Below are 27747 nucleotides of genomic sequence, written 5' to 3' on the forward strand. Positions count from 1 at the left end.
GGCTCTTGCATTCATCCCACGTTTGCAGTCTCTGCACAGGGGTGGGTCACCCACACCAGGAGCTGCCACAGCACCCTGGAGCAGGGGAGCATCCCCAGACATTCCCACAGGGCCAGCAGAGCGGGGCAGACCAACACCCTGGTGGCTCTGGGGATACAGCAACACACAATGACACAGCATACGAGGAATCCATCATTTTAGAAACTATGTATATATATATATATATATATATATATACACTGTTTAGCCTTCAAAGCTGAAGCAAAGGAACAGCAGCTGAGCCACTAACATAATAAATGTAAAAATGTATTTTTGTACATTCCCAAAAATGTATTTTTTGGGGGGGAAAAAAAGTAGCTGTGCAAAGATAGTATTCCTTGCAATTCCTGTGGGAGATTTCTTGTCAGAGAGCAAAACAGGCCCCAGCTTTTCCTGCCCTGTCTCTAGAGACAAGCTGTGCAGCATCAGACTTCTAAGGCTCAGAGTGTGACCCAGAGATCCCATTAACCAACACTCTGTTCTCAGCTCTCAATTACTGTGGATCTTTCAGAAGATGTACATGTTTAATTGAAGTTCTTGAAGTCCCTTACTCCCCTTCCAACAGAACTGCCTTGCAAAAGATTAGGAGTTTCCCTCCCAAAGTCCCTAATTAACACATTACATACTTTTCACTTTAAGGTTTTTTAATGCTGTAAAAAAAAGGGTTCTAAATTTAGAGAAGCCACCAAAAATCAGGCACAAAAGAAAAAAAAAAATCAAAAATTCCAGTCTAGATGTTGCTGTACACAAAGACAGTATAAATCACACAAATCAGCCCCACATGGGGGGGTTTACTGTTTAGAGTAAAACCAGTGGGAAAAGCCTTCTGTACTGGAATATTCTGCATAAGCAGACAGTTTTGCATCACTTTATGTTTATTAACTGTAGCAAGTTAAAAAGGAACCTATCAAGTCACAACAACAACAAAAAATTAGATATTGGTAATTAGATTTTGGAAAATAAGGAAAAGCAAAACCCATGGTTATCAAAAGCTTCAGCTCTTGCAGTCACACACATTGAGTTTCCTGAAGATGCAACAAGCAGCCAGGGGCAGCACATTCCCCTTCCCTGGGAGGGCCAACCAACCCTGCTCCATTGCTCCATGAGGAAGGAAGGGAGGGGTGGCCAGGGCCAGGGGCTGTGCCCCAGTGGGATCCTGGTGTGGCCATGGGCCCCTGGCTGGGTGCACAGCGCCCATGGTGGGTGAGGGAGCCAGCAGAGGAGCAGCACAGAGCCATGGGAGGAACTGCAGGGATGGCAGGAGACAGCACAGGCAGGACAGCAGCACACAGAGCCCACAAAGTACACACAAGGAGCCCCAGGGCATCAAAAATACACCTAACCAAACTCATACATATGTGCAGCTTCCCACTCTGTTTAAATGCTTTAAAACAAGGAATTAAATTTTTTAGTCTCTGCAGAACACGAGGCAGCCAGTTTTCAATAGCTGTCCAGGTTTACAGGGTGTTGTTGCAGGAACACCTAGAGCCAACCAAAACCTCAGAAATGTGGGGATGGAGACAAACAGAAATCACAAGAAAATCCTTCTTAAATGTCATAAAATTTTGTCCAGCTCTGCTGTTGCAGTGGGCCCTTGTTGTGCAGCATACAGAGGACACATCCAGCTCCCAGCTGTTGTGCAAGCAAAGACAGCAGCAGGAACTCCTGGATTAATGAGCAGGGATGTGGCCTGGAACCATCAGCTGATGCAGAATCAAGATAACCATTGCATGAGACAGAACAATGCTCAGCCTTCAAGCCACAGAGTCACAGCACTTTCAGTGGGCTCAGGTAAAGAACCAGCAGGCAGCCTAAAACTCAGGCAGGATCCTGGGAGCATTTCAGCAATTTCTTAACTCATTCCAAAAGGCCATTAGATAAAATCCTCAGCAAGGTACAGGAGCAGAGCAGTGCTGCACAGGCAGCAGCACCAGGGATGGCTGGAAGCAGCCAGGCTGAAAGGGGCTGTGGTTTGCCAGAGCAAAGGCTGAGCCCACCCAGACAGACTCTGGGAAAGGTACATGCAGGTCTCTCACCAACACTGCCCCCCTGGGCACAATGCCCATCCAGTCACCACACATCAGTATGTGTTCATCCAAAGTCTGCCTTCAGCCTGTGAGGGATGGTCAGCTGAGACAGATGCACACATCTGCACATCTGAAGCTGGGATGGGTCCAGAACACAGTTAAGACACTGCAGTTAATGTGGGAAGATTTCATTTTTGTAATCTTCATATTGTTTTCCTTCCATTCTGCTTAGTAGTTGGGAGATAGACTGAATTCCAGGTGTTATTTTTGTATCTTGCTCTAGAAGAAACATGATGAGCCTCCTTCCTTGTGCTGGAGGAACACATGTAGAAGTAACAGAATCTGCCAAGTCATTTAAATATAAAGTGGAATAACATAAGAGCAGTGTTGACAGAGCATTTGTTTAGGCAATTAATAGGAAGAATCAAGGAAGGAAAAATTGATTATGTTGTCTTCCTTAAAGAAAGCTGTCTTAAAGAAACCAAAGTCTCTTTCAGACAGAAAGGGGAGTGGCTGCTCAGGAGGCTGAGATTGCTTGTGGAGGACCATGCCAGCAGTCACTGGCAAGGACAGCCTCACATTTCCTGACAGACAGCCCAAACCAAGGCTGGTCCAGCTTGTCCACCAGGGATGGGTGGCTTACACTCCCACCACTCTGGTGCAAGTGTGTCTAGCCTGTCCTTACTGAACAGAGCTGGAAACTCCACTGCTTGCTCCAGGCCATGTCCAAGAGCTTTGCTCTCCTGTCATCTAGCCTGAAACTCTTGCTGAAATTGAAACCTATGGCTATTTTCTTATCTACTGCAGACAAGGAACAAATTGCTTCCTTCCTGTGAAGGCTGGCACAGGAGAAGGTTGTTATAAGCATTCAAAAAATAACTCCTTCACTCCCTAAACACCTGGTAATTCTTACAGGAGGTACTGAGCATTTTGCAGACACAGTACCTGTCTTGAATTACAGAGCCCAAAGATCAGATGTGACACTTCAGCAATGCTGAAGGAACAGTCCTGCACAATATCATTCATTTTGTGGCAGATTTCAGAGGTTTGTCACCACTGAATCATGTCAAACCTGTGATTTCAAACAACTTTTTTCCTCCATGAAACCTCTACCACATCTATTGCTCCATTCTACAGTTAGTCTAAACCTACTTCTTCAATAAGTACCTGCACCTATTAAATAGAAGTCATTTTTCAATCATATCTTCAGCTCGACAAGACTATTTGACTTCAATTCTCGTCCTCCAGCCTACCTGCACCTTCTTCTAAGTTCCTCTCACAGGCATCATGCCTCTCACACCTGCATTTCCAGCTGGTGATTTCCACGTGGCTCTGAAACATGTTCTGAAGAGACTCTCATCACTTCCCATCAAAAGGTGTCCATGGTGACATTCAAACTCACAGGCCATTTAACTTCCTATATTCCTTTCTTAGCAGAGGCCTGGAGAGTTGACATCCATGATTCAGAGAATCATAGAATCCATGTTGACATCCATCTTTCAGAGAATCATAGTTTAGGTTGGAAGGGAACCTTTAAAGATCATCTAGCCAAACCTCAAACCTACCAGCTCATATACTTAGGAGCTTTTTCTTGTTGCTATTAAAAAGGCAAGGCTGTCTGACCTCCCTCCACACCGTGGTGTCATGGCATCAGAATTATGTTTCACCCCTTTTCTTGCAGTATAATTTTGAGGAATTCCAATAGGTTAACCTTCCACCATAATCTTCAGACTTTTGAGCACACACCTGAAGGCACCTTTCCAGCATGGAGGGTAACACCTCTGCATTTATTTCCCTGCCCACTCTTTATGGAAAGCTGTTCCTCTCATGGTCATTCCAGTTGCTGGAGTAACTCCAGGAGCCCAGCTCTGACGCTTTTGTTACAAATCACTGATGTGCATCTGCAGCACTTTTCTGCCAAGAAAGCTGCACAACAGCAGCACAAATAGGGCTGCACTTCTCCTGATGAGCTCACCTCCTTCATGCCCCGAGTCCTGCTTTGCCAGGCTGAGATTGGGCAGGCTGGGCTCTTGCAGCTGCCCTGACAGATGTGGTGGGTGCACTTCAGCATCCTCCCACATTCCAACTGGCCAATTTGTGCAATGTGGAAACAACAGGGCAAGAGAGGCAGGCAGGGGAAGGGCAGAAGGAAAAGGCTTCCTTCTTCCCTGTTTTACAGTGGAAGAACAGGCTTATTTAATTGCATTTTAATTTACGAGAATTAGACTGCAATTTTGTGGGGTGCAACACAGAGCCTGCACGTGGAAATGTCTGAGAAAGGTGTTTTAAGGATTAGGTAGCATCAGTGTCTGTGGACAGAGGGAGGAAAAGGCAAATTAAGAAAGAGAGGAAGCAAATTTTAGGCAGTTCAGAAAGGGGATTCCAGCTTCAAAACTGATATCAGATTCCTCTGAAAATTACTGTACTTCATATTTCCAAAGGTACAGTGTTACTAAAACTGGTTTTGAGTAGAAGGATGTGCCACAGCACAGCATGAGATGGTCACCCTGCCCGCACACCCACCCATCTCCCTCAAGCACCACCTTCTTTTAGTTTTGACTTTCTGCCAAAAGCAAATGAGTCAGAGTGTTACTAGGGCCTGCATGGCTGCTGAATACCCAAGGTGCTCTGCAGAGAGACTGAGGAGGAGGAATGGGAAGCCTATCACTCACTTTTGCCCCAGCACACAAGGTCTGAGAAGACCCTCAAGAAAAGCTTCACTTAACCTGACCTAATCCAACCCAAGAAAACCTTGCAGAAGTGGCCAATGACCATGGAGAACCAGGACTTCACTGTTACATTTCTTTGTAGAGCAAAAAGCTTGTTCTCACTTTAAGATTTTGTTTTTTAGAAATTAACTTTAGCCTGGAATAGACACCATAGATTAATCACTTTTTCTACACAGGAGCACCGTGAATCCAGTCAGCTAATTTTGCACAAAGATTAGCTCCATGGCAGAGGTCTGTTCTAAGAGGCACAGAGTAGCAAAGCTTCTGGAACAAACAGAGTAACACCATATCATCTTCAGCCAGCTAAACTATTTGTTTTAATCTCTTACAATCAGGGACCAGCACAGGGTGAAGTGACATTTTTGCCAGCAGATGGTTCCAGGATTGGAGTCAAAGAGCAGTTTCCTAAGGTAGTGCTGAGAACTTGGGTTAAATACCATCACATGTGTACAGGTGCCTTGTCCCTGAGCTCCCAAAGGCACAGAGTTCTGTGAGGACAAGGGATGTGTCCAAATTGCAGCTGTGGCTGTGGAGAGGCACATGGGAGGAGAGCTCAGCAGCCAGCCTGCCCTGGGAGGAGAGCTGCAGATAAGATGTCCTTCATTCACCTGCTGCCTCATTATTAGCTGCACTCAGTGCAGGCCATGCTGATGTCAGCTCTTTCTGATGGAGCAACACACAAGAGACCAACCTGATGTTTCCAAGTGCTGCTGCGAGGCCTGGCTCTCCTGCCCCTCTGAATGAGGGCAGCCCCTGGCACTCCCCCAGCCAGCAGAGCTTGGCACCAGCTGGTGGCACTTTTTGGTAGGTGCTTGCAAGCTTTGACACTTCAGTCAGTCCCAGTTCAAAACTCACCCTGGCACCTCACACCTGCAGGTGACATGGGTGTCACTGCCCTTCCATGGGGATTCCTTTCTCCTCCCTAGACCTTTCTTTCAGTCTTTGCTTGCTCTGCCCTTAGCTGCATGCCACGCACCCTGGTGGGTGGGCTGTACATTTGTCAGGGAACAGGTTCCTCACTGCCAATGCCGCTGGGCCCTTCCCACTGCAAACATCCAGGCTCTGCTCCTGTGGCACAACTGAGGTGTCCGACATGGACACCTGTAAAACAAAGTTCCCCAACACTCTCGCTTGGCAAAGAAAATGGCAATTAGGAACACTAAAGGCACTGCACCTCATAAAGTGGTTGACTTAAGTAAGCAGCCACAATTCCATGCAGTGGAGCAAGATGCAAAGGGGATAAAAATGACCTGACCAGGGCTGATAGTGACCATTTCCTGTGTGCCAGAACCCACAGGCTCAGGGAACCCTACTGACAGTGGTTTGCAGCTGCCAGCTGTCTTCAAAAGGAAGGATTAAATAAAATATTTTTATTTTTATATCGAGTAATAAATATTCCAAAATTTAGTAATAAAATAAATAAATAAATCAGCAATTTAGGTCCATAGTAAAGCACTCACAGTCCTCTACATCTAGACCAATAGCAGTTTACCTTGAGAAAGTAAGTTACAGGTGCTCACCAAACCAGACTGATTTGACACCCTTTAAAGCAAGAAAGTGAACAGACATTTTAAATAAAAAAAATCACGGTTTAGACAACACTACCTGTACGCTCTAGACCTCAGATTTACTTGCTATAGCAGCCATTAGTCACTTTCCCCTGCCCAGATGACCCATACACATTCCCTGCAGAGCATAAAAATGAGATAAATTGAAAGAACTGGCTGTCCAAAGGGATTTTCCAGAACACATTTTCTCTGGTTGTTGTTTGTTAAATGTACTCCTGTTCTCCAGAGACCAAAATGAGAAAAACAACAGCAGATTAACTTTTATTATTCTGCTTGATATCTGAAGTAATGGCCCAAGACAGTCAGCAGAATTATGAAGCAGTGAGTGGCTCACCTCCAAGCACTGGAATTAATCCCGGGATCCTGACAGCTCCTCATTATGAGGTCCAGTGGCCTCCAAAAAGATGACTCGGGCTGTGAGCCAGGAAGCACTGAGTCATGAAGCACATCATCATCATCATCATCAGTGTAAGGAACTGGGCTGCCAGCACAGCCCCTCGTGTGCCCCTGTGCCAGCACCCACTCTCTCAGCACCACCAGGACATCACCTGCAATCAGCAAATCTTCACAAGCTCCTGTGGATCCTGAAGGGTCCTGGAGCATCTCCAGGATCCTGAAGATAAGATGGTAACAACCAGCACAGAGCTGTCTTTGCAGCCTGTTCTGCAGAGGGGATGCAAGGCTGCTCCCTGAGGAGAGGCAAACCCAGGGCTGCCACACACTATCTGAAAGTTGGACGTGATTCTGTTGTCATCTTCCAAAGGACCCTCACTCAGGGCTGGCCAAAACCCTCCATGAAACCATCTCATTCATTCAGATGAACACCATCCCTCACTGGCTGCTAGTGCCTCAAACCAAGGCCTGGACACCTGCAGCATGGTGGAGCTCCCACCTTCTCCAGGAAGGGCAGATCTGACCATGGAGTGCCAGAGCAATGATGGGGAATGTGAGCCCTGTGCTCAGCCCCTTGAAACCAGAAACTGCAGCTCGTGTTTCCCCAGCTGCAGCTCCAAACTGAGGAGCTTCCAAAAGTTCAGCTGTATTCTCTGGGGGCACAAAGTGTTAGCACTAGAGCCTGTCCTCCTAGCAGTGCTCGTGGGCTTTTTTCACAGGGGTTTGCCTCTCCTGCTGAACCTATCCCAGCTACCACCAACTCACTGCTGCATGGAAAGGGAAACAACATGAAACAAAGCAAGCCTGCAAAACCATTTAAAGTGAAAAAGCAATACTTTGAGGCTGGTGCAAAAATCTGTTGCAAGGGACCACCATGGAAGAGAGACCTTAACTCAGGCTCTAGAGCAAACATGCTTCAGTTTACCAACCATCCCATCACAGCAAAAACAGTGTTTTCATCTATATCTTGCAAGTAATTTACCACATTTTTGGGGACTGTAATATATCTGAGATGGAGGTGCACTTTGTACCCACCTTCTCTGTTTCTGCTACCATCACCTGGCTGTGATCCTGGTTATTGTCCTCCTCACCTACAGCATGAGCAGGAGCCATACAATCACTAAACAGCACCAGGCAGTCTGTAAGCATTGTGCCAGCTCAGAGCAGGTCTGACAGTTAAGGAATAACTACAGTGTAAACATGAACTGTACTCTCTGCAAGGCAGGAAGACAGATCTTGAGAAGATAAAGCATCTGGGAGAGGAAGAGTGGAGAAAGACAAACAAATCTCTACAAAGAACTTTGAATAGAAGGCTGTTGTTTTCTTTCGTACCCTTTCATTAAGGCTATCAATTTCAGGAGCAAAAGTCCACCAGGAGATTAGAGATAAGCAAAGTTCCACTTTTAAAATATATATGGCCTTTATTTGGCCACTCACAGAACACCAGCTTCAGGTAGTATATTTATGTTTTTAAGAGCACAGCTTGAGGATTTCCTATAAAGTGTCAGGAAAAGATAGCTTTCAGCTGTTCCAGAAATAAATTTCTGGTGAAACAAACTAATAATAGAAAGCAGTACAAAAAAGAAACTAGTATTAGACAGGATAATTATAAGGAGTTGCTTTCTTGTCTTCTGTAGTAATAAACCCAGACAGGTTGTCCACTACAAGCCCATATATTCAATATCTGGTCCAAGTCCAGTTAGTGTGTTGGATTAGCACCATTCTCTATCATCCACAGACACCAGAGTTTGCATTTGAGGTATTAAAAAGTCATTCTGAGTGATCTGGTAACCAAGGAACATCAAGCACACTGGCTAGGTGACTGATTCAACATTTAAGAATTGCACACAGCCACAGCTGTCACATCTAAGCACTTCATTCCCTGTCTAATCTCATGGCAATTCCTGTGGGGCAGGCAGGACTGATTTACAGAGATTCAGAAACACTGCCACTCATGCTGCTGCTGCCCACTGTAATCAGGCATTGTGGCTTTTATTTTTAAACACACACTTCATGCCCAGGTTATACATAAACAAAGACAGTGATGAATCGCGAGCAGCACTCCTGGCACAAATGTTTGCAATGATTAAAAGCCTCCTCCTTCCAGAGGAAGAGCTGTTCTGTCTTTTTACCCCTTTGAGACGTGCTCTCTCCTCTCCATGCAGTACAGCATTTTCCCTACCAACTGTGTCCATCCTCTCCCAAACTGCCCCCAGCCCTCAGCTGGGCCACCCTGCCACACAATCCAGGTCACATGCAGGGGCCTGAGAGCTGGCACTGAAGAAAGAGGGGATGTCCTGCAGACTTGGAGCTGTGCAGTCCCATCATCCAGTAAGCCATTCACATCTTCACTGCCTGCAAAAGGCTCTGGTTTTACAGGTGGAACCCAGTGGTTGTCCAAGAGCTTACACAGGAGAACCTGAGGATCTTTAAGACAGTTGTGACAGTAAAGACAAAGCAGTGTGGAAGTTACAACCCTCTAGAAATCAACTGTCCTGATGACAATGACTCCAAAACTCCCAAGTTTCAGGAAGGGATGGATGAGCACAGAGCCACACAAGGCTCCAGGAGGGAGATGCAGGAGCAGCACTTCAGCACCTCTCTGCAAACACCTGCAGCTAGTGGCAAGAAAATGACACTATCCATAGAGAATTCAGGGCCAAGGAATTAGCTATTTAAATGAGATTCCTAAACCTGTTTACTTGCAGATACATCAAGGTAACCCCAGGTCATTTAGCAACAAAGCAGAGAGTCTGTGCCTCAGCCTAAGGGAGATCTAAATTCACTTTTCACATTTCTTATCAGGCTGCAGAAGATGCTCCTTGTAAAAATGGACTTTTCATTCCCAGTTTAGATAAAAAGGAACACAGAGACCATGTCTTTATAATTCTAGCACTTCATTGAAACGCTGTTCAATCTATTCTCCCATCTCAATTTTGGGGGTGTTTGAACCCAACTTTCATGTTTCAGAAGTGAGTGCCATAATTCTGTGGAAACAAATCCTTCTGCTTTTATCTCCAAGTTTCATGGAGTCTCAAGCAGAACGCATTCACCCTTCACATAAAGGTAATTGTGCCTTGCTTCATGAATCCCAAAACAATTGCTCAAGGTGAACAGCTGCATTCATGGAGCATTAACTTGGACAGGATTTAGTATCAACACTGCTACACGAACTATGTCACTGTTCAAAAGAAAGCAGTGACAATAAATCTTTTAGTGAATTATCTGCATAGTTTACCCAAAATAGAGCTTACTGTAGTTCAGAAGTGAACAGACTGAACTACATCTAATCGAGAAAGAGTCAAGCAGCAGCTAAGGAAGAATTCTAGATGCTTGAAATGGGAATCTGAGCACCAGATGTGGAACAGGGAAGAGTAAAATAGCACGGAAGGGAAGGAGTGGTAGAGTTGTGACATTCATGACTGCTCCATGTTTATGTCGCAGGTAGCATTTGAAAGCCCATTATCGCACCTGCTTTCCAAAAGGCACCACAAAGCCATCTGCTAATGAATTCGAGTCATTACAGTAAGGCAAAAAGCAGGTCGTCCGACCTGTACACACGGCTTGCATCATACCTTTCCCTGTTCCTTCTGATACACAGGGGAATTACAGATTGTGCCGGGAAACGCCGCGACCTGCCTGGCCAGCGGGAAGCGCTGCATGTCTGCATCGGCGGCTCGGCTGCACCGGCACGGCTGAGCCCGGAGCGGGCAGCGCCGGGCCCGGCTGGGGACACAGCTCCACGCCGTGGGCAGCGGGCAGGGGCAGGGGCCGGGCACAGCCGTGGGCAGCGGGAAGAGGCCGGGCACAGCCGTGGGCAGCGGGCAGGGGCCGGGCACAGCCGTGGGCAGGGGCTGGGGGCACAGCCGCACACCCTGGGCAGCGGGCAGGGACAGGGGCCGGGCAGAGCAGCGCAGCACCGCGGCAGGTGCGCCCCGCTCGGAGACAGAGCAGAGCTGCTCCTTCCCTGCCGCATCCCGGGGCCACACCGCGGTGCCCCCCAGGCCCTTCCGCAGGGAACTCCCGCTCGCCCCGAGCGCCCCACCCCGAGCGATGGGGGAGCGCCGAGAGCCCCCAGACGCCTCCCCAGCGGGGCCGGGATGCAGCCGGGCTGCGGCAGCGCACAGCGCTCCCCGCTCCAGCCCCAACCCTTCTTCCCTCCTCCCATCCCGCGGGCGGCAGGCAGCGGGGGGACCCTCCCGGGGCATCCCTGCGCGCTCGGTGCCGGGGGCGGCTCTGCTGAGTCACGGCCGGGCCCCCCCGCACTCACCTGCGGGCCGCGGCCGCTCCGCACCCCGCCGGGGGCAGCGCCGGCCGGGCGGCGCAGCGCGGCCGCTCCATTGCACACGCCGCCGTCCCGGGGCCCCTCCGCGGGCTCGCCGCTGCCGCCGCCCTCCTCGGCGGCGGGGAAGAGCCCACAGGAGCGCTGGAAGCGCGCCACGGGCTGGGAGCTGCGCAGGGTGCCCAGCAGGCGGGCCATGCTGCCGCCAGCTCCGCGCTGCGCGGCCCCAGCGCGCCCCGCCGGCCGCGGGGCCGCGGGCAGGTGCGAGATCCCGCCCCGCCCCTCCCGCACAGGTGCGAGGTCCCGCCCCGCCCTGCCCCGGCCCGCCCCGAACAGGTGCGAGGTCCCGCCCCTCCCGCACAGGTGCGCTGCCCCGCCCCTCCCTGCCCCGCCCCGCCCCGAACAGGTGCGAGGTCCCGCCCCTCCCGCACAGGTGCGAGGTCCCGCCCCGCCCTGCCCCGCCCCTCCCGCACAGGTGCGAGGTCCCGCCCCTCCCTGCCCCGCCCCGCCCCGAACAGGTGCGAGGTCCCGCCCCTCCCGCACAGGTGCGCTGCCCCGCCCTGCCCCGCACAGGTGCGCTGCCCCGCCCGGGAGCGCCCCTTGGCGGCCCTGCGCCTCCCAACCCCGCGGTGCCCCCCGCGGCGAGGACAGGACATTCAGCGTGTTCCTTTTCTTTGGTGTTATTCCTGCCATGTTGTTCTCCCTGAAGATAGAATGCTCTAAATCGCACCAAGATCTTTGGGAAAAACAGGCGTGGATGCCATGCTGCATGGGCTCATCTTCTGTAAAATACAGCCTGAGCTGTCCCCAGTTTCATTTTGTCCAGTTTTGGAATCAGCTTTTATTTCTTTTCCCAAATATTTGCACACCTGCATTGTATACATCATGTGTACACATACACCTGTAAGGACACATCTCTGAATATTTTCTCCCTTAAATACAGCCCTGGGGTTTCCTACAGGAAAAAGAGGAGTTATCCTTTGGAAGATGCCCCTGAAGTTATGGGGCTGCAAACGTTGCCACAGGTGATCCCTGCTGATTCCTATTTTTAAAACATTTAGCACCTTAGTTCCACCAGTGCAAATTTTTTTTTCTTTTTAGAACAGCCCATTTCTATTCCCAGAAATATATTTTATACAAGGATTGCACAATCATTATTTGCTCAACATACACTTGTTTAAAGTTTGTTGCCTTTTTTCATTCTCAAATAGCTTAAATTATGCAAGGGGACATCAAAGCTTTTTTTTTCTAGAACACTTAGAACCAAAGCCACGTTCCTTTGCTTTTTTAACAAGTCAGTGTGTCCCTGTGCCACAGTTTGGGTTGCCTGCAGGAGATGCTCACCCAGGCTCCATGAGTACTCTCAAGATAAGAGATGGCAGAGCCATCTCATCACCCAGCCTGGGCTGGGGCCACGTGGCCTCTGTGAGGAATCCCAGGGACAGCTCTTCATCACCCCATCCACAATCTGGGGCAGACTCCATAGATCTCATTTAATTGTTTGTGTGATTCATTTTCTTTTATCTTCTCCAAAGGCAATTTTCTGTCGGCAGAGGTCTGCCCAACCATCCTGCGTCGGGTGCTCTCCTCACTGCTGGTGTGCACACACAGCCCTGGCCATGATGACAGGGCTCCCCTGCTAGAACCAGCTCACAGGGACTGAGGAGGGAGGCAGCCTGTGCAGGTTATGTGTTTGTACTCTTTTACTTGGGGCAATTATTTATTGTTTGCCTCTGGGTTTGTTTTTTAACAGCTGTAGTATTTACTAGGTGCACTCATAAGTACCTGGGAAATTTTTTTTTTTCCCTGTTCCTAGATATGTGAAAAAAGCACAAAAATTTGTAACATGTTAATTTGAAGAGCAAAATTACAGCCCTTTACAGGGCTGTATTACAGTAAAATTGCAGCTGGGAGCCTTGCCACTGATGCCAGTGGGATAGGATCTCATCCAGGGACACAGTGGGAAGCAGGAAAGCAGGAATGAAAGTACATGGCTGGAGCCAGCACTCGGTGGGTATTTTAAAACATCTCTTTGTCAACCACAAGTCAATATTTATCTCATCTGCCTACATAGTCATGTCATTATCATACTTCCCAGGTATTAAAATAGAACTCAGCATTCACAGCCAGCTTCTCCCTAATTCCTCTGCAGGTGCACACGTAGGTTAGTGGGAATGTGTCTCAGTGAGGATGTCAGCATCCAGCTGATGAGGATTCAGGTTTTATTAATCAAACTCACTCTAAACTTAGTAGAGGGAAAAAGTAAGGGGGAAATTTCTACTTATTGTTAATTTTAATATGCCAGTGGAATCAATGGCACTGCAAAAGTCTACATGAGTACGATTCTCAGAGTGTTTAAAAAAAGTCATTTATAAACTGTCCAGTAGCAAAAAAAAAAAGCTTTTAGAGCTTTATCTAGTGAAACTGCCTCATCCAGAGCCAAAATATCTCACTAATAGCTGGTTAGTATTTAGCTACATTTTCACAAGGGAAGAAAATCACCTCTGGGCTGAGGAAAAGCATGAAAGATGAGAATACAAAAGATAACTTTTGAGAAAGCTGAGAATAGTGCCTTGTGCTGAAGGCATTTCCTCGACAACAACGGGTGTCATTGTCACGATGGTGGATAATTTTGCCTTCAGCATCAACAAAGTTAAGAGTGAAGTACAAATTCCAGGGCTGGGGGTGGATGATGGTGGTAGGAGAGCACAGCTCAGTTTTCAGATGTCAGCCTGAGTTTGCAATCCTGACAGCCAGACAAGCCTTGTCTTCCCCCAGGCTGAGAGAATGTATCTGGAGGAGCAAAATATAGCACAGGTTTTATTGTCACTCTGCAGACAGCAGCCACATTTCACTGTGGAAGCTCACACTCAGAGTTCTTTCCGCTGAGATCCCTCTGAGGAGGCAGTGCCTTATGATTTACAAACACAACTGTCAGAACTGTGGCTTTCCAAACAAAAAACCACTGAAGCGACAGGAGCATGAACAAATTGAAGCCCCTGCTGGAGCTGCTGCAGTAGGTGGAGAGCCACTGCCTGGTGAGATGTGTCTGGTGCCAGGGAGAGGCCTTGGCAGGGTCCCTGGTACCTGGAGGGATGCTGAGGATCTGGCAGGGCAGAGCTGCACACATCAGCACACGCTGGCCTGGGACCACTGACCGTGGCAGTGAGATGTGGCTGTGCCAGAGGGAGGGGTGGCACTCAGAAACCCTACACACACACAGACATCCTTTGGCCATAAGTCAAGACAGAAATCCTACCAACTCACCGAGTACCACAGCATTGTATTTAAACAGGCTTGAACAAATTTTCTCCTCAGCTTCATCCCACATTTTCATTTCCTCTGACATTTTCTCAGCATACTCAGAGCCCGACTCTTAATTTCATCTGCCTTCACCATTTTCTGGCAATTTGCATTTTTTACTCTTTCTGCTGAGAAAGAAACCATTAAAATGTGTATGCTTTAATACTACAAGTTACAAGTACTCTTTTTATAAGACTTTTGCTTTTTCATTATATTTAGTTGACAAGCTACTGAACACATTATTTTGGATCTGAGACTTTCAGTACTGAATGTCAGACCCAACCACCCACTAACCTTGCAGGCAAGAAAATGGAGCTTACTCAGATTAGCTGGAAGAACTGAAGATTTTGAAATATGGTGAAGAGATGAAAAAAATCTGTAGAAAGTGCCCTTGGAAACCAACACATGAGAGACTATGGTTTCCACAGCGCTTGAGTTTTTGCTTTGGATTTAATACCTATCAAAGGTCAAATAAAATCCAGTTTGAAGAAATGTTTTTAGAGAAAAAAATTGCAGGAAAGGTCAATAAAGAAAGAATCTCAACAGGAGTCTGCACAGCTGTAATGAGTCTCAAGTCTGCACATTTTGTAGGCCTTTTCTGACTAAGAGAAAATGTTTTCTATGCCAATATCTTCATTAGTTTAGTTGAGTGATACAGAAAGATTGGACCCTGTGATCCCTCTGCAGCCTTCAAGGCACGAACACACAGCAATTGTCACAGATGGTCAGAAAATGTAAAGCCTCAGCACAAAATGTGTGTTAAATTCATGAGTCCTTTGGGCTCCAAACTGCTCACCAAGTCCTTAGACAACTTTAGACATGGGGGAAAATGGAACTGTAGACCCATTTGTTAATAATTCTCACATAATTTTATTAAAATATGCTTATTTTATATATATGTGATTGCATTTTCAGTTTTAGAGAATGTAAGTACAAAAGCAAAGCAAAGTTTAAAACTTGGGAAGATGAAAGAAGCTCCAAAAACTGCAAGAAAGGGAATGTGCTGAAGCTGTGGGTGCTGTATTGGGCAGAAATAATTAACTTTTCTGTTTGCAGTGTAAGTAACCAGATAATTCCATGTAATTGCTTATGATTTGCATTGCTTGAAATGGTATTGCTAATTTCCAGTGAAGATTAGCGTGTTATTTAAATAATTATTTTGCACCATATCACTTGAACACTTCAATTGCATGTATGTCTACTGTGAAATTCCTGGAGGTGTTCACAATGTTTCTGGTTATTTGTAGGCCATCTTTGCTATTGCAGTGTTCTAGGAGACAACAGCAGAAGAGGAATGAATAATGTTGTTTTGAAATGTTGAACTTAACTCCTAAGAATTTTTTAAAACTTAACTATCATAAGAATTGACTTGTCTTGATTTAAAATATCATATACAAGCTCTCTGGAAAAAAAAAATCTGATTTTATCAACAACATTCTAGGCTTAAAATGGTAAAAACTTCACTTTCTCTGGGCTGAGTGTTACCCCAGGGTTGAAGCTGTGGAAAGGGTTTTTAGTGGTTTTTTTGCAGCTCCCATGGTGATCTTTGGTGATCTTTGCTTACAGCCCTCAGTGCCTGCACTGAAGGGATGGCACAAAGACCAGGGAATTCAGCAGGTTCTGTAAATCACTGCTGGAAAAGGGCCTGGGAGGGTCTTTGCTAAGGGTGAGCAGCTCCAGACCCTTACCACCATCTCCCCTGGAAAAGGCCAGGCTGGCAGTGCAGCTTTGCTGAAGAGACAAGAGCTCTGCTGGAGGGGCACAGCTGGGCAAACATCCTGTCCCTTTGCTTGCTTCATTCTGAGACATCTCCTGGCATGGGCTCTCTAATGAATCCTCATTCAGCAAGGGCAGGAATGGAGACAAGATTACAGTTCTCCAGTAATTATTATTAAATACAGAGTAATACCCTGCTTTTTATGACTGCCTTTTCCTTCAAGAAATCCATCATTCTGGAGAAGCCAGTTTTGGTCTGAGCCCACAGGCACAGCAGAAGCCTGAGCACGGTGTGCAGCCTTGGAGCAGTCAGCTGATAATGGGCAGGAATCTGAACAAAAAGCAGGGACAGGAACTGCTGAGTTCAATCCTGCCCCTCTTCTGGGGCACAGCTGGCACTCCCCAGGGCTGGGGGCAGTGCTCTACCCTGCCATGCCAGAGAGCCCTCCCAAATGCCCTCTGTACCCAGCATGTTCTCACGGTTCCTCCTCCTGCCCAGAGCAGAGGATGGATCTGAGAGCCAGGCACCTCTCTGCCCTCCCCTTGAAACCTCTCTTTGTGACATCTTACATGCATCAAACTTCCTGCCAGCAGCCCTAAAGCTGCGGCTTTATGTCTTCCAAGTGTTTATCCCTGCATTATGGCAGCATGAGTCACTCTGTCAAACACTTGTTTGGAATGCGAGAGACGTAGGGCTCTTTTCTTTTGTCTCAAATCTATTTGCAGTATGGAGCTGGGCGCTGCCAGGGCAGGTCAGCCTGGCCAGCAGGGTTGTTTGGTCCCTGCAGAGTCTCAGCCAACAAAAAGCATCCTGTGAAGGGCAGCAGAGGCTTTTGCTGGGAGCTGCTGACCTCTTAAATTATGTTTTTTCAGGCAATTTATGAGTTTCAGGAAAAAGTCTGTTCAGAAGCAAACAGTCCAGAGAAAAAAGGCTGGGAGTAGAAAATGAGCAAATAAATGGTTTGAGATTTGTGCAACCAGTTCATAGGTTTATCTTTAGTTCATACATTTATTTTGTTTGCATGCATGGACTTTGCATAACTAATGCCTTTTAAACTGCTAAAAAAATATATGCTCAGTCAATTCATTCAATTATGAACAGCTTTGAATTTTTTTACTTTTCATTCTATGCCACCCACATTACAGATGTCATCCTAAAAAACATAAATAGCTCTTGGGTTTTTCTGCTTTATTTCTACTATTTACATGACAAGCTTTAATGTCATTGATCCTATTTTAAAGACAGCAAAAAATCCCACATCCATCTGTCAATGCTGTGACATTGATTGACTGGCAGCAAACCAAGAAGGATGCATATGTACATTTTTTAAGGGATAGTAGATAGAAACAACCATTAGGAGGCCTGACAGCATTTACCTTGATTCATTAAAAATAATACAAGTTATCCACTTCAAATAGAGGAAGCTGTGAAATTACCTGTACAGGGCAGTGGGAAAAACCTTTAATAATCTGTGAATTACCCCTGATTCTAGAAACTACTACTGAGATGCTGATGAAGCAGGGGCCCTGCTGTTCTTCCATATGGATAAATTAAGCTGAAAAAATTAAGTTTTTTAGGTGTGACCAGTGTGTTTCCAGAGCCTGAGCCTGTCCCGCCCTTCCTTTCTGAAGCAGTTTGCAAACCCTTAAAAATGTGACCATCTTTGGATCAGTGGAAGGAAAAAGGAAAAGGGCCCATATGGAAGACAGAAATACAGGGGTAAGCTCCATTTAGAGACCTCCTTGTGGAGACCTCACTGAACTGGGGGCAGGCAATTAAATTTTTTTCCTCTAAAAACATTTATTCAAACTGGATTTTATTTGACCTTTGATAGACATTAAATCAGAAGCAAAAACTCAAGTGCTGTGGAAACCATAGTGTCTCAAGATAGAGCAGGGGGCTTGCCTGGGCAGCTCCCTCCTCCCTCTGCAGAATAGGATCATAAATATGATCCTTCACCTCTAATAACTTAAAGTAGGAGAGATTTTCTACTATACCTCATTCCAGACCAAACATTTTGCTTGAAATGTGTTTAAATATCACCAAATGGCTGGCTGGGGAGAGAAGGGAGTTTGAACTTTCGTTTTTTGCAGGAGAGAAATATGACCGTAATTGGTTATCTCCCTTTAATGCAAACTCTGTCAACTGCATGGGGAGTTAGTTTAAAGTATCTTAGTAAAATATTTCCTCTGCATCAAGCTTTTGAATGCCAGATGTGCTCTGAGAGGTGTTCAACCATACCTGAGGGTGTCAGGGCAGCATTTACTGTGGCTCTTGCACACACACTGGGCAAGCCAACAAGACTTGAGAAATCCAGTGATTGTTTTAGATAAGACACCCATGCCCACCCCATTATCGCTCTATTTATTTGTGCTCTTTTGGGGAATATGCAGTTTTGAAAAGCAATGGCGGCACTCAGAACTTTTAATTATGATTGTTGACCATCCATCACAGACCATCCATCTGGCTGGAAGCTTTCCTGGCAATGGCTGAAGAGAAAATCAGGTTTTAGCTCCTTTCCTTAGGGGTTTTGATGTCTCCTTCAGTGCAAGAGTTGAGAGAAGCTGCATTCCTTGGGAGCTTTCTTGCATTAGCATCTACAAATCCAAACCACAACTCTTAAATCAATGTTCAAGCTTCCTGCAGAATTAATACAGAAACTTGGGATAAACTTCTAAAATCTTATTTGAAGCCTTAGACAATCAAAAAGACAACATAAATAAATAAACCAAAAATATTGATCTAAATATGTTGGGCAAGAATGTTTCTCTGAGATTAGGGGATAAGGTTTTTGAAGGCTGAAGTGTTTACATGGACTTGAGGTGGTCCTAAGAAAAATTCTCTCAAATATGGCATTTTTCTCTCTACAAAAAACCTCCAGTCAGTATAGATCACATCTCCTAAAATGAGATATACGTTGATTTCTAGCATGGAGAACGAATTGCCTCTTCTGTTGTTGATAAAATCATCCAAAGGTTTCTTTTGAAGTGCCTGCCAAACTAAGCTTGTTTTTTACTGATTTTATAGTGTGCATGTGAAAGACTTGATCTGGAATGGAACCCCAGCCTGGATCCTGATTATATTCCCCCAGGTCTAAAAGCAGAAAACTTGTGCATGCAGGGTCTGATTCTATACTGGCTAAGGAAGGTGCAACAATGAATCTAGTGGAATTCTTCCAAACTGGCATTTACTGCGGGGTCCACAAATTTAGTCCACATTTTTGTGTGGAAAACAACTGTGAACAAGAAATGTCAATTTAATCAATTTTCAGTTATTCTTACTCATAAAACTCAGAAACCATACGCTCTTCAATTAATGTAATTTAGATTTTAAATTGGGGTGAAGGAATCTCTTTCTTGACTCAGCTAGGACCTCATTTTTAGCTAATTGAAGAGTTTTTTCTCCAAAGGTTACATCCTGAGTTCTCACCCCCATCAGAAAGACATCCCAGTGGTAAGCTGGTTTTGTTACAAAATATTTAATTTGGAATCAGCCCATTAGAATGCAGCTTCTCAACCTCCCCACCAGTACTGTGAGAACGAGGGGCCAGCAGCAGGGACAAGGGAGCAGGAGATGCCAAGGAACAAATCAGATATCCCTCTCCTGCTGGGGTTACAGTCCCCTGGCAGGGCAGCTCGGGAGTTGGCAGCACCCCCTGGCCGCCTGCATCCCCCCGAGGTGCTGGAGATCTCTGCAGGTGTCTGAGTCCCTGGGCTGGTCCAGCAGAGCCCATTAGCCTGCTCGAGCATCCCCCTGAGCCTCCTCCTCCTCCACAGGCTGTGCAGCCCTGCTCTGTGGGGTTTCCTCCATGTGCAAGGTCTTCCCCGTTCCTGCTCGTGCCTGAACATCTCCTTGTGGCCACATTTCTCTTCACTGAGAAAAGCAAGGCACAATTCCCAAGGATATTTCCTGGGAATTGCAGTGAGGAACCTCAGAGAAAGAAAAAACAATTCTTATCTCATGTGCTGCTCCTCTTGTTGTGCTCATGAGGAATGTGTTCTGGAGATTGCTTACCTGAGGTGACCAGTTGGATCAGCTGACAGTCACGCGTTTTTCAGAAGTTAGAAGGAAGGTAGAAGTTAGAAGTAAGCATGATATGATAGAGTATAGGTTAGTATCTCTCTTTAATGTAATTTAGTATTATCACAATATAGAATAGTTCTAATAAAGTGAGTGTTCAGCATTCTGAAGCAATGGAGTCAGATGCCAATCAATTCCCTGTGTCAGGGATTTTTACAATATTTCCTTCCTAGAGGGAAGGCACCAAAGGGCACACAGTGCTCAGTACATGGTTGATACAGCAACAAAACAATGTTTTCTGTTGGAATCTAGAATTGTTCCCAATTCACCCCTAACACTTGCTTTTTGCTTTTCTGCCTCTTTTAAAAGCAGAGGCTGGACTTCTCCAGGGTTGCAAAGACCCAGGCAGGTTTTTAGGCTCATGTCAAGCAATGTTTAAATTTGCTATTTCTTGTGAGAAGATGTTAAAGTTTATTTTAAAACTTTATGGTATTTTTCTCTCTACACAAAACCCCCAGTCAGTATAATATGTGTTAATTTCCATGTGTTCACTTCAGCTCAAAACAAACAAACTAACTGAAATTTTAATATCTGCATATATGCAATAGTATGAATGCAAAAAAAAATCCCAAATTCTGCATCTGTTTCTCATTCTGAACTGATTCAAGCATATATACATAATATTGTGGTCTGAACAACAGTAGTTGTTTCCAGCTGTCTTAAAAAGAAAAAAATGTCCCTGTCATTATCAAGGACAAAACTTGGCCACTTTGAAGCTGATGACAAAAATTCTTAACCAGCTTCACTGGCTCAGGATTTCACTTCAGAGATAACCATCCCTATTTTAACTCAAGGTTACCAATGATATCCTGAAATAAAATCAGTAACTGGAATGTGTACTGTGTCTTCCAAACAGAGTTCCCAAAAGGACTAAGTAATCTGTTAAAGTGATTCCATAGACTGTGTCATTGCAGTGCAAGGACAATTTGGGCAGCATAAAGTAACTGCCCAAGAGCTAATAGCCATGCCGGCATTCACTAATTACTCTAATCACAATTAATAATAATTATTAATCTTGTTTTTATACATTTTCCTACCCAGCTGCTTTACTGTGGCAAACAGAACCATAATTTTGAGCTCCAAGGTGCCACTGAGCACCAGCAGTTCCACATCCAAAAATGCCCTGCTCCACAGAAATCCCTCTCCTTGCAGAGGCTGCTGCTCCAGGCAAGCCCCAACAGGCTCTGCCAGCCCCACTCTGCATTCAGCACCCAGTGCTGGATTTAATTTTCACCATTACTCTGAACTGCAGAAGACACAGTGCTGGCTAAAACAAAAGGCTTCTCTGAGGCTTTCCCTCTTTTTCTCTTTTTAGCTTGTTCCTTTTTGGAAAAAAAAAAAAAAAAAAAAAAAAAGACAACAAACGAAAAACCAACAGTTAAATCCAAGAATGAAATTCCTGGATTCTTGATTCAATTATATCATCACCACACAGGACAACCTGGAAGACTGCACCAATTTAAATACTGTTTTCTAAAAGATTTATAAAATGTATAAGATTTATGAAATCCCTGCAAAGACCCAGGGCAGATCTGCCCTAAGACAGTTGCTGCTCCAAGGAGCCATCAATAACGTGCCATACCACAGGAGATGGGAACTGTCTTGGAGCTCTGGAGCCCAAACCATCCAACCTGAAATTCCCATGGGCTGGAGCAAAGCCAGGTGTGCCCAGGGGACCCCAGATCCACCTCTCCCCAAACTGCAGAGCCAGCCCACATCTGCCATCAGCTCAAACATTTCTGTGGATAGCACATCTGTGGGGATCTCTTTGTGCTGTTCAAGTTTAGCTGTTGGAGGAGATGCACCTGCTGGACATGCCCTCACAATTTCAAATGGTTCCTCATTATTTCTTAACAAAAGCTTGTAATGCAGTTGTAATGCAGGGATGTGCTGAAAACACATTATGGAAAAGACATGGATGGGAACAACAAGAAATCATTCCCATCAGAAATTATGCATCACCCCCAGGTTTAAGCCCTCATCCTTTTATTGCCAATACAATTTGGCATGAGACTGACACCAGCCAGAGTGTGTCTGTGCTTGGGGCTGCAGGTGAACACTGTGTGAGGAGGAGAAGCTGAGACCTTAACCCTGGAGAAAAGAGGTGAGTGGTCAGCAAAGATCTGTCCTTCAGACATTTCTCATTTCCTGAGCCAATTGAAACAGGACAGTATTTAGCAGATTCAACACAATAAAGGTTTTACTGGTAGGAGAGTGGTGTCAAACATTGCATCTACTTCTGCATCTTTCTTATTACATACATTAAGAGATTACATATTTTTATATGGATGTGACTGATGTAGAATTGCTCATAATAATCATTTTCTCTTTTTTAGCTCCCTGAAATGGCTATTTTCAAATATTATTGAAAGTGAATGTTCCTTTCAGTACTGAATGCAACAGACCAACATGCAATAGCTTTTACAGAAGTTCCAATACAGAAAAGGTAGAAAAGCACTTTAATTATAAATTATTCAGAAATACTTTATATGAAATAAAATGTCAACGTGAAGAAAGCAGAAGATGATGCAGCATCCTATTATGCAATGATGGGGCATAAAAATAAGACATCTTTTACCACCCATCAAAAGTGAAAAACACTTATTGTATAAGAACACAGACTTTCTGGGGAATTAAACTACCTTAACATGACATTATTGCTGCACGGGTGTATGTCAATATGTCCCTTATGAAAAACAGGAGGATTCTTCTATGAGCTTTTGGGCTTGACTCATTGATTTGTTAATTTATACTGTTACAACTCTTCTTAGACCAAATCTTGCACCAGCATGAAACTGGCACACTGCACGGAATAAATTAGGCCTGATATTTACCACACTAAAAATCAATTCTTACCAGCTGCAGATTAAGTGGAAAAATGTGTCTTTTGTAAGGGTTGTTTGCCACTTTTGCACTGAATTTCTAACGCAACTTCTGCTGAATAACATCTAAAGTCTTCTGTAGTGTTTCAGACAAAAGTCAGCCCTCAGAATCAGCTCAGACACATTCTGGGGCTTTCTTACAATAACTGATACATGTTTCCCACTAAAAACCAGTCCCTACAACCTGACAATCCAAAAAATAAACATTCATTGTCATTAAAGTGACTAAAAGAGATAATATATCTGGATCTCTGTAAATACGGCAACTTTTCCAAAAATCTGAAAAAATATTTCATCTCTTCAATTCGCTGCCTAGGAAGTCTTCAAATTCAGCACAGAGGTATTTTCCAGTGCTCATGGCCCAGCTCCTCTGCTTGTGAAGAGTCACAGGGTCAGTCACCTGAAGGATCCAGGTAAGAAGCCCCCTTTAATTGCAGGCTGGGCGCCCTCCCTGTCCAAGGGACTGAGGAGCCAGGGCAGCAGCGGGCACAGGGAGCAGATGGGACACAGAGCCTCCCAAAGACACAGGGGGACTCTGTCCTGCAGAGATAGGGCTGCCAGGGGCTGCCAAGCTGCCTCTGACCCAGCTGTAACACACACATGGCAGGATGCTGACTGGGACAGGAGGGCTGAAATCATTCATGGCTTGGTTCCATGGCAAGGTAAATGTACGTAATTCAGCCGCGCTGTGGTCCCACCTCATTTCCTCTCCTGACCACACAGCCTCTGGCATTTTTCCTCCCACTGGCTGCAGACCTCATGCACCCAGGCAACAACCTGCTTCCCTGAGCTGTTCCAGCAGAAAAAACTTACTTAAAAAGTAAAAAGCATTCAGCTGGATTGTCTCCAAGAGCTGACTGGCCGTGTCATCACACGAGTTCCTGTGCCAGCAGAAGGGCAAGGACAGAACCTGCAAGTGCCACTAGAGAAACAAAGAGGTGAAGAGGGGTTGTGCTGGTCCAGAACAAAGCAGCATCTCACCAGGAGTGAGGCCCATGCACTTTACATGCTGTGCTAAACAATATTCTCTAGGGACTGCACAGCACAAGATAACCTTGCTTGAGTGGGACTGAGTTATCCAGCACTGTGCTCACAGGGGTGATGGGGAACCAGGATGTTTCTGTGACCACTCACCAGTTTCCCCCATCCTTAGATTTAGCACAGAAAAGAGTAAATTTAATCCTAATTTTGCATTTAGCTGTTTTTAATGATTAGTATTTTTTCAGTTATGCTCAACTTCCCCGTCTATCCTGTGCAGTTTTCATGCCTGAATTACAGGAAGCTTTTCCAGTGCTGACTTTCACATACTTATTAGATGGAGTTTCAGTTGACCTCAAGGCAGATATCCATCAGATAAGAAAACTCAGAACACAAAAGGCAGGGGTGAAGCACTCTGAACCAGAAATGCAGCTGATGTATCTGGACCCTATTAAAGCATTTGATACAGTGCCTCAAAAAAAAGTACTTGAAATGTTAATTCATATTTGTGTGGATCTGAGGACTTTCACATGTTTTGAAAATTGTTGGAGGCTGTAGAGTTGTGAAAGTGGCAGTAATATTAAAGAAAAGGGCAGTGCCTGGGATAATCTGACATCTTTTAACAGTGAACTAATTAAATGGGAAGATGATGCTAACTGGGAAAGAGTAGCAAGCAAAAAAACCAAACCAAATCAAATCAAAATAAAAACCCAAACCAAAAAAAAACCAAAACCAAAACAGACAAACAACCAGAAACATACATTTTAGAATATAAGGATGTATGACTAAATACAATGAGATTTCATTTTAGAAAAGGAAGTTACCAGAGGTAGATGAAAAAGTCCAAGTTCATCAGACAGATTAGCTCTGAGGTTGCAAACCAATGTGGGCCTTTAAACAAGGGTAATTTTTGACTGCACAGACCAAGCAGCACTATGGACAGTAACAACAAAAGTCACCTTTTTTTTTTAGAGGCACAACCAACATTTTTAAAGGATTTTAAGACATCTCTTAGTCTTAAATATATATAAATTATAAAACAATGTCTCTCTGTACAGAGAACATTCCTACTTTTCACTGTTTGACTCTAGCCCATGATTTCAGTTTATGCTAAGCTGAGATATGCTCCCCCTTTGGCCAGGACAATCATCACATCTGTCATCACAGTTTACAAATACATTGCTTTTTATCTTTCCAACAAGTCAGTCTTTCTAAACAATGATTCCCCTGCTTTTCAAGAACGCTCAGAGCTCAACAACACAGACAGCACTGAGGAGGAGAGAGCTTTCAGAGCATTTGCTGTGAAGCACCCCTGATCCAGCATGTCCCACGGCAGAGGAGGGCAGAAGCATCCAAGATGACACAGCTCTCAGGCCAGAGTGGATTTGCCCAGGATGCAGCTTTAGCCAGACAGCAAGGCAAGGCAGAGTACCTGAAACACGGGCCTTACTTGCCTAGAGCTATCCTCGGAACTGCAGAGAGAAATAATCACTGTTATGGCCTCTGCTACACCTGAGATAAAAGAGTTTTCCAGAGAGTTCCCTGAGGAGACAGCGCAGGCTTTGATGCAGTGAAATCTATCAGGTTGTTTAACATATAACATTACAGCTGTGGGCATCTCACTGTTTGGATGTTTTCCCTTAAACTGGGTGAAAGCTCTCAATTGTATAGTGATGTCAGGATGTAAATAACAACTCCAGCAGCTCCTTCGGCCTCCAGCTTCCGGAATAAAATACCTCTTATTTCTCAGCATGCACCATGAACGAGAATCACAGCGCACAAAATGTTCTTTCCGAAAAGCAGTAAAATATCAGTTAGCCTGTGAGCTGCGGTGTATGAAAGAGATGTCACCCTGCCTTCCCATATTAACCCTTCACCTGCCGCGTTCGTGCCTAACGAGCGTCATGACATTGTAATTGCGGGTCTCAAAGCATACTGACAGCGGGGAATCCTCGTCAGCTGTTAAAACCCGCAGAACGCTTTAACAACACGCACTCCAGGATTAAAGGGCTGCCCGGCACCCAGGCGCGTTCCCCGCCGCGCTGCAGGGCGGAGGGACTGCGGGAGAGCACCGAGCCCCGCCGGGTCGGGCTGCGGGGGCGGCTCCCGCCGGCGAGCCAGCAGCGAGGCCGTGCTGTGCCGTGTGCCGTGTGCCGTGCCGAGCCGAGCCCCGCACGCCGGGCGGGCAGCACAGAGGCACCGCAGCCTCCGCCGCGCACCGGCGGCCGCTCCCGGGGGCGGGCGGCGCCGATCCCGCCCCCCGCCCGCGGCAGCCGCCGGCAGCCCCCGGCACCGCCAGCGCGGCGGGCGACGCAGGCAGGCGGCCGGGCCCTCCCTCCGTCCCCCGCCCTCCCCGCCGGGCCCCGCCGCAGCCCCCGGGCGCGGCCAGGAGGCGGCGGGGTCGCGGCTGCCGCGGCTCCCCGCGGGCCGGCCCGGCGCTCCCCGCCTTTCCGCGGCTCTCTCCGTCCCCCTCCGGCGAGATGTTATGGCCGAGCCGGCGCAGACGGGCGGCGTAGGGCAGGGCGGGCGGCGGGAGGATGAGGCGGCGGTGGCGGCGCCGCCGGCGGCCGCCGCCGCCCCCAGCTCGGAGGACTACGAGTGCAAGATCTGCTACAACTACTTCGACCTGGAGCGGCGGGCGCCCAAGCTGCTGGAGTGCCTGCACACCTTCTGCCAGGAGTGCCTGAGCCAGCTGCACCTGCGCGCCGCGCAGCATCCGCCCGCCGCCGGCGCCGAGCCGGGCCCGGGGCGCTCGCCCGGCGGCTCCCTGGCCTGCCCGCTCTGCCGCCACCGCACGGCGCTGCCCGACCACCGCGTCCACGGCCTCCCGGTCAACACCAAGCTGGCCGCCGCCTGCCCGCCGCAGCTGCGGGCCCGCGACCCGGTGCCGCAGGACCGCCTGCCGCCGCTGCCGCCCCGCCGCCCGCCCCGCGCCCGGGAGGCGGCGGCCGCGCTCGCCCCGCCGCCCCCCGCCCCCGCCGGGCCGCGCTCCTCGGGCGGCGGCTACGAGAGCTGCCAGAGCTGCAAGCGGGCGGCGCTGAGCGCCGGCTGCGTGTGCGTCGTCGTCTCCTTCCTCTCCATGGTGGTGCTGCTCTTCACCGGCCTCATCTTCGTCAACCAGTACGGCGGGGACGCCGCGCCCGGCGCCGCGGCATCGCCCTCGCCGGTGGGGCCCATCTGCCTGTCGGTCGCCAGCATCCTCGCCCTCTTCTCCGTGGTCGTCACATGGCTCATCTGCTGGCTCAAGTACCGGCCCGAGGCGGGCACCGGCGGGGCCGCGGCCAACGGCTCGGCGCGGGGCCGGGCCGCCCGCAGGAGCGACACGTAACCCCGGCGGGGCCCAGCGGGGCCGGGCCGAGCTCCGGGAGCCCCGGGCGGGGGTGAGGGCGCGGGCGGGGCGGGGTGACAGGTGCCGGCCCCGCTGTCACGGTGGCCCCGCGGCGGTGCGGACGGGCCGCAGGGTGAGCGGGCCGCTCGGCAGCGAGGGCAGGGCGCGCCTGGCCCGCAGAGAGGCTGGAAGGGCCTCCCCGGGGAGCTGGAGCTCGGGGTGTGCGCGGTGCCCGCCTCTGCGGGAGCGCATCCCCGCGCGCTGAGCTCCTGATGCAGAAGGACACGGCCGCGATTACACAAAACTGGCTTACTGTTGCCCCCACCTGGAAGATAATTGGAGAGGTTCGCTGTGGTTAGGAGCAGAACAGGAACACGGTGTTGAATGCGCTTTGTATTTTCCCTTTTATGACGTTACCAAG

General features: G+C 47.4%; 2 protein-coding genes across 2 annotated transcripts in view; one reads left to right on the plus strand and one right to left on the minus strand.

Annotated features, from left to right (window-relative positions):
• The window catches only part of SGPP2 (sphingosine-1-phosphate phosphatase 2), a 33691-nt gene extending 22455 nt beyond the window's left edge, over positions 1 to 11236 (minus strand). Inside the window, exon 1 of the mRNA XM_058031452.1 lies at positions 11027 to 11236. Coding sequence (XP_057887435.1) covers positions 11027 to 11236 — 210 coding nt within the window. The remainder of the gene's footprint in view (positions 1 to 11026) is intronic.
• A 2421-nt stretch (positions 11237 to 13657) lies between these two features.
• On the plus strand, positions 13658 to 27327 carry LOC131087279 (zinc finger protein ZFPM1). Its single transcript, XM_058030782.1, has 2 exons — positions 13658 to 13736; positions 25999 to 27327. The coding sequence occupies exons 1-2, from the start codon at positions 13658 to 13660 to the stop codon at positions 27324 to 27326; spliced, it is 1407 nt and encodes a 468-aa protein (XP_057886765.1). The 3' UTR covers position 27327.
• Positions 27328 to 27747: the final 420 nt, after the last annotated feature.

This window comes from Melospiza georgiana, chromosome 10 (genome assembly GCF_028018845.1).
Source record: "Melospiza georgiana isolate bMelGeo1 chromosome 10, bMelGeo1.pri, whole genome shotgun sequence".
Lineage (NCBI taxonomy): Eukaryota > Metazoa > Chordata > Aves > Passeriformes > Passerellidae > Melospiza > Melospiza georgiana.

Coding starts and splice junctions, on each gene's coding strand:
- LOC131087279 (XM_058030782.1), top strand. CDS start 13,658: ATGGTGGATAATTTTGCCTTCAGCATCAACAAAGTTAAGAGTGAAGTA. Junction 13,737..25,998: donor GCTGGGGGTGGATGATGGTG/GTAGGAGAGCAC, acceptor CACGCACTCCAG/GATTAAAGGGCTGCCCGGCA.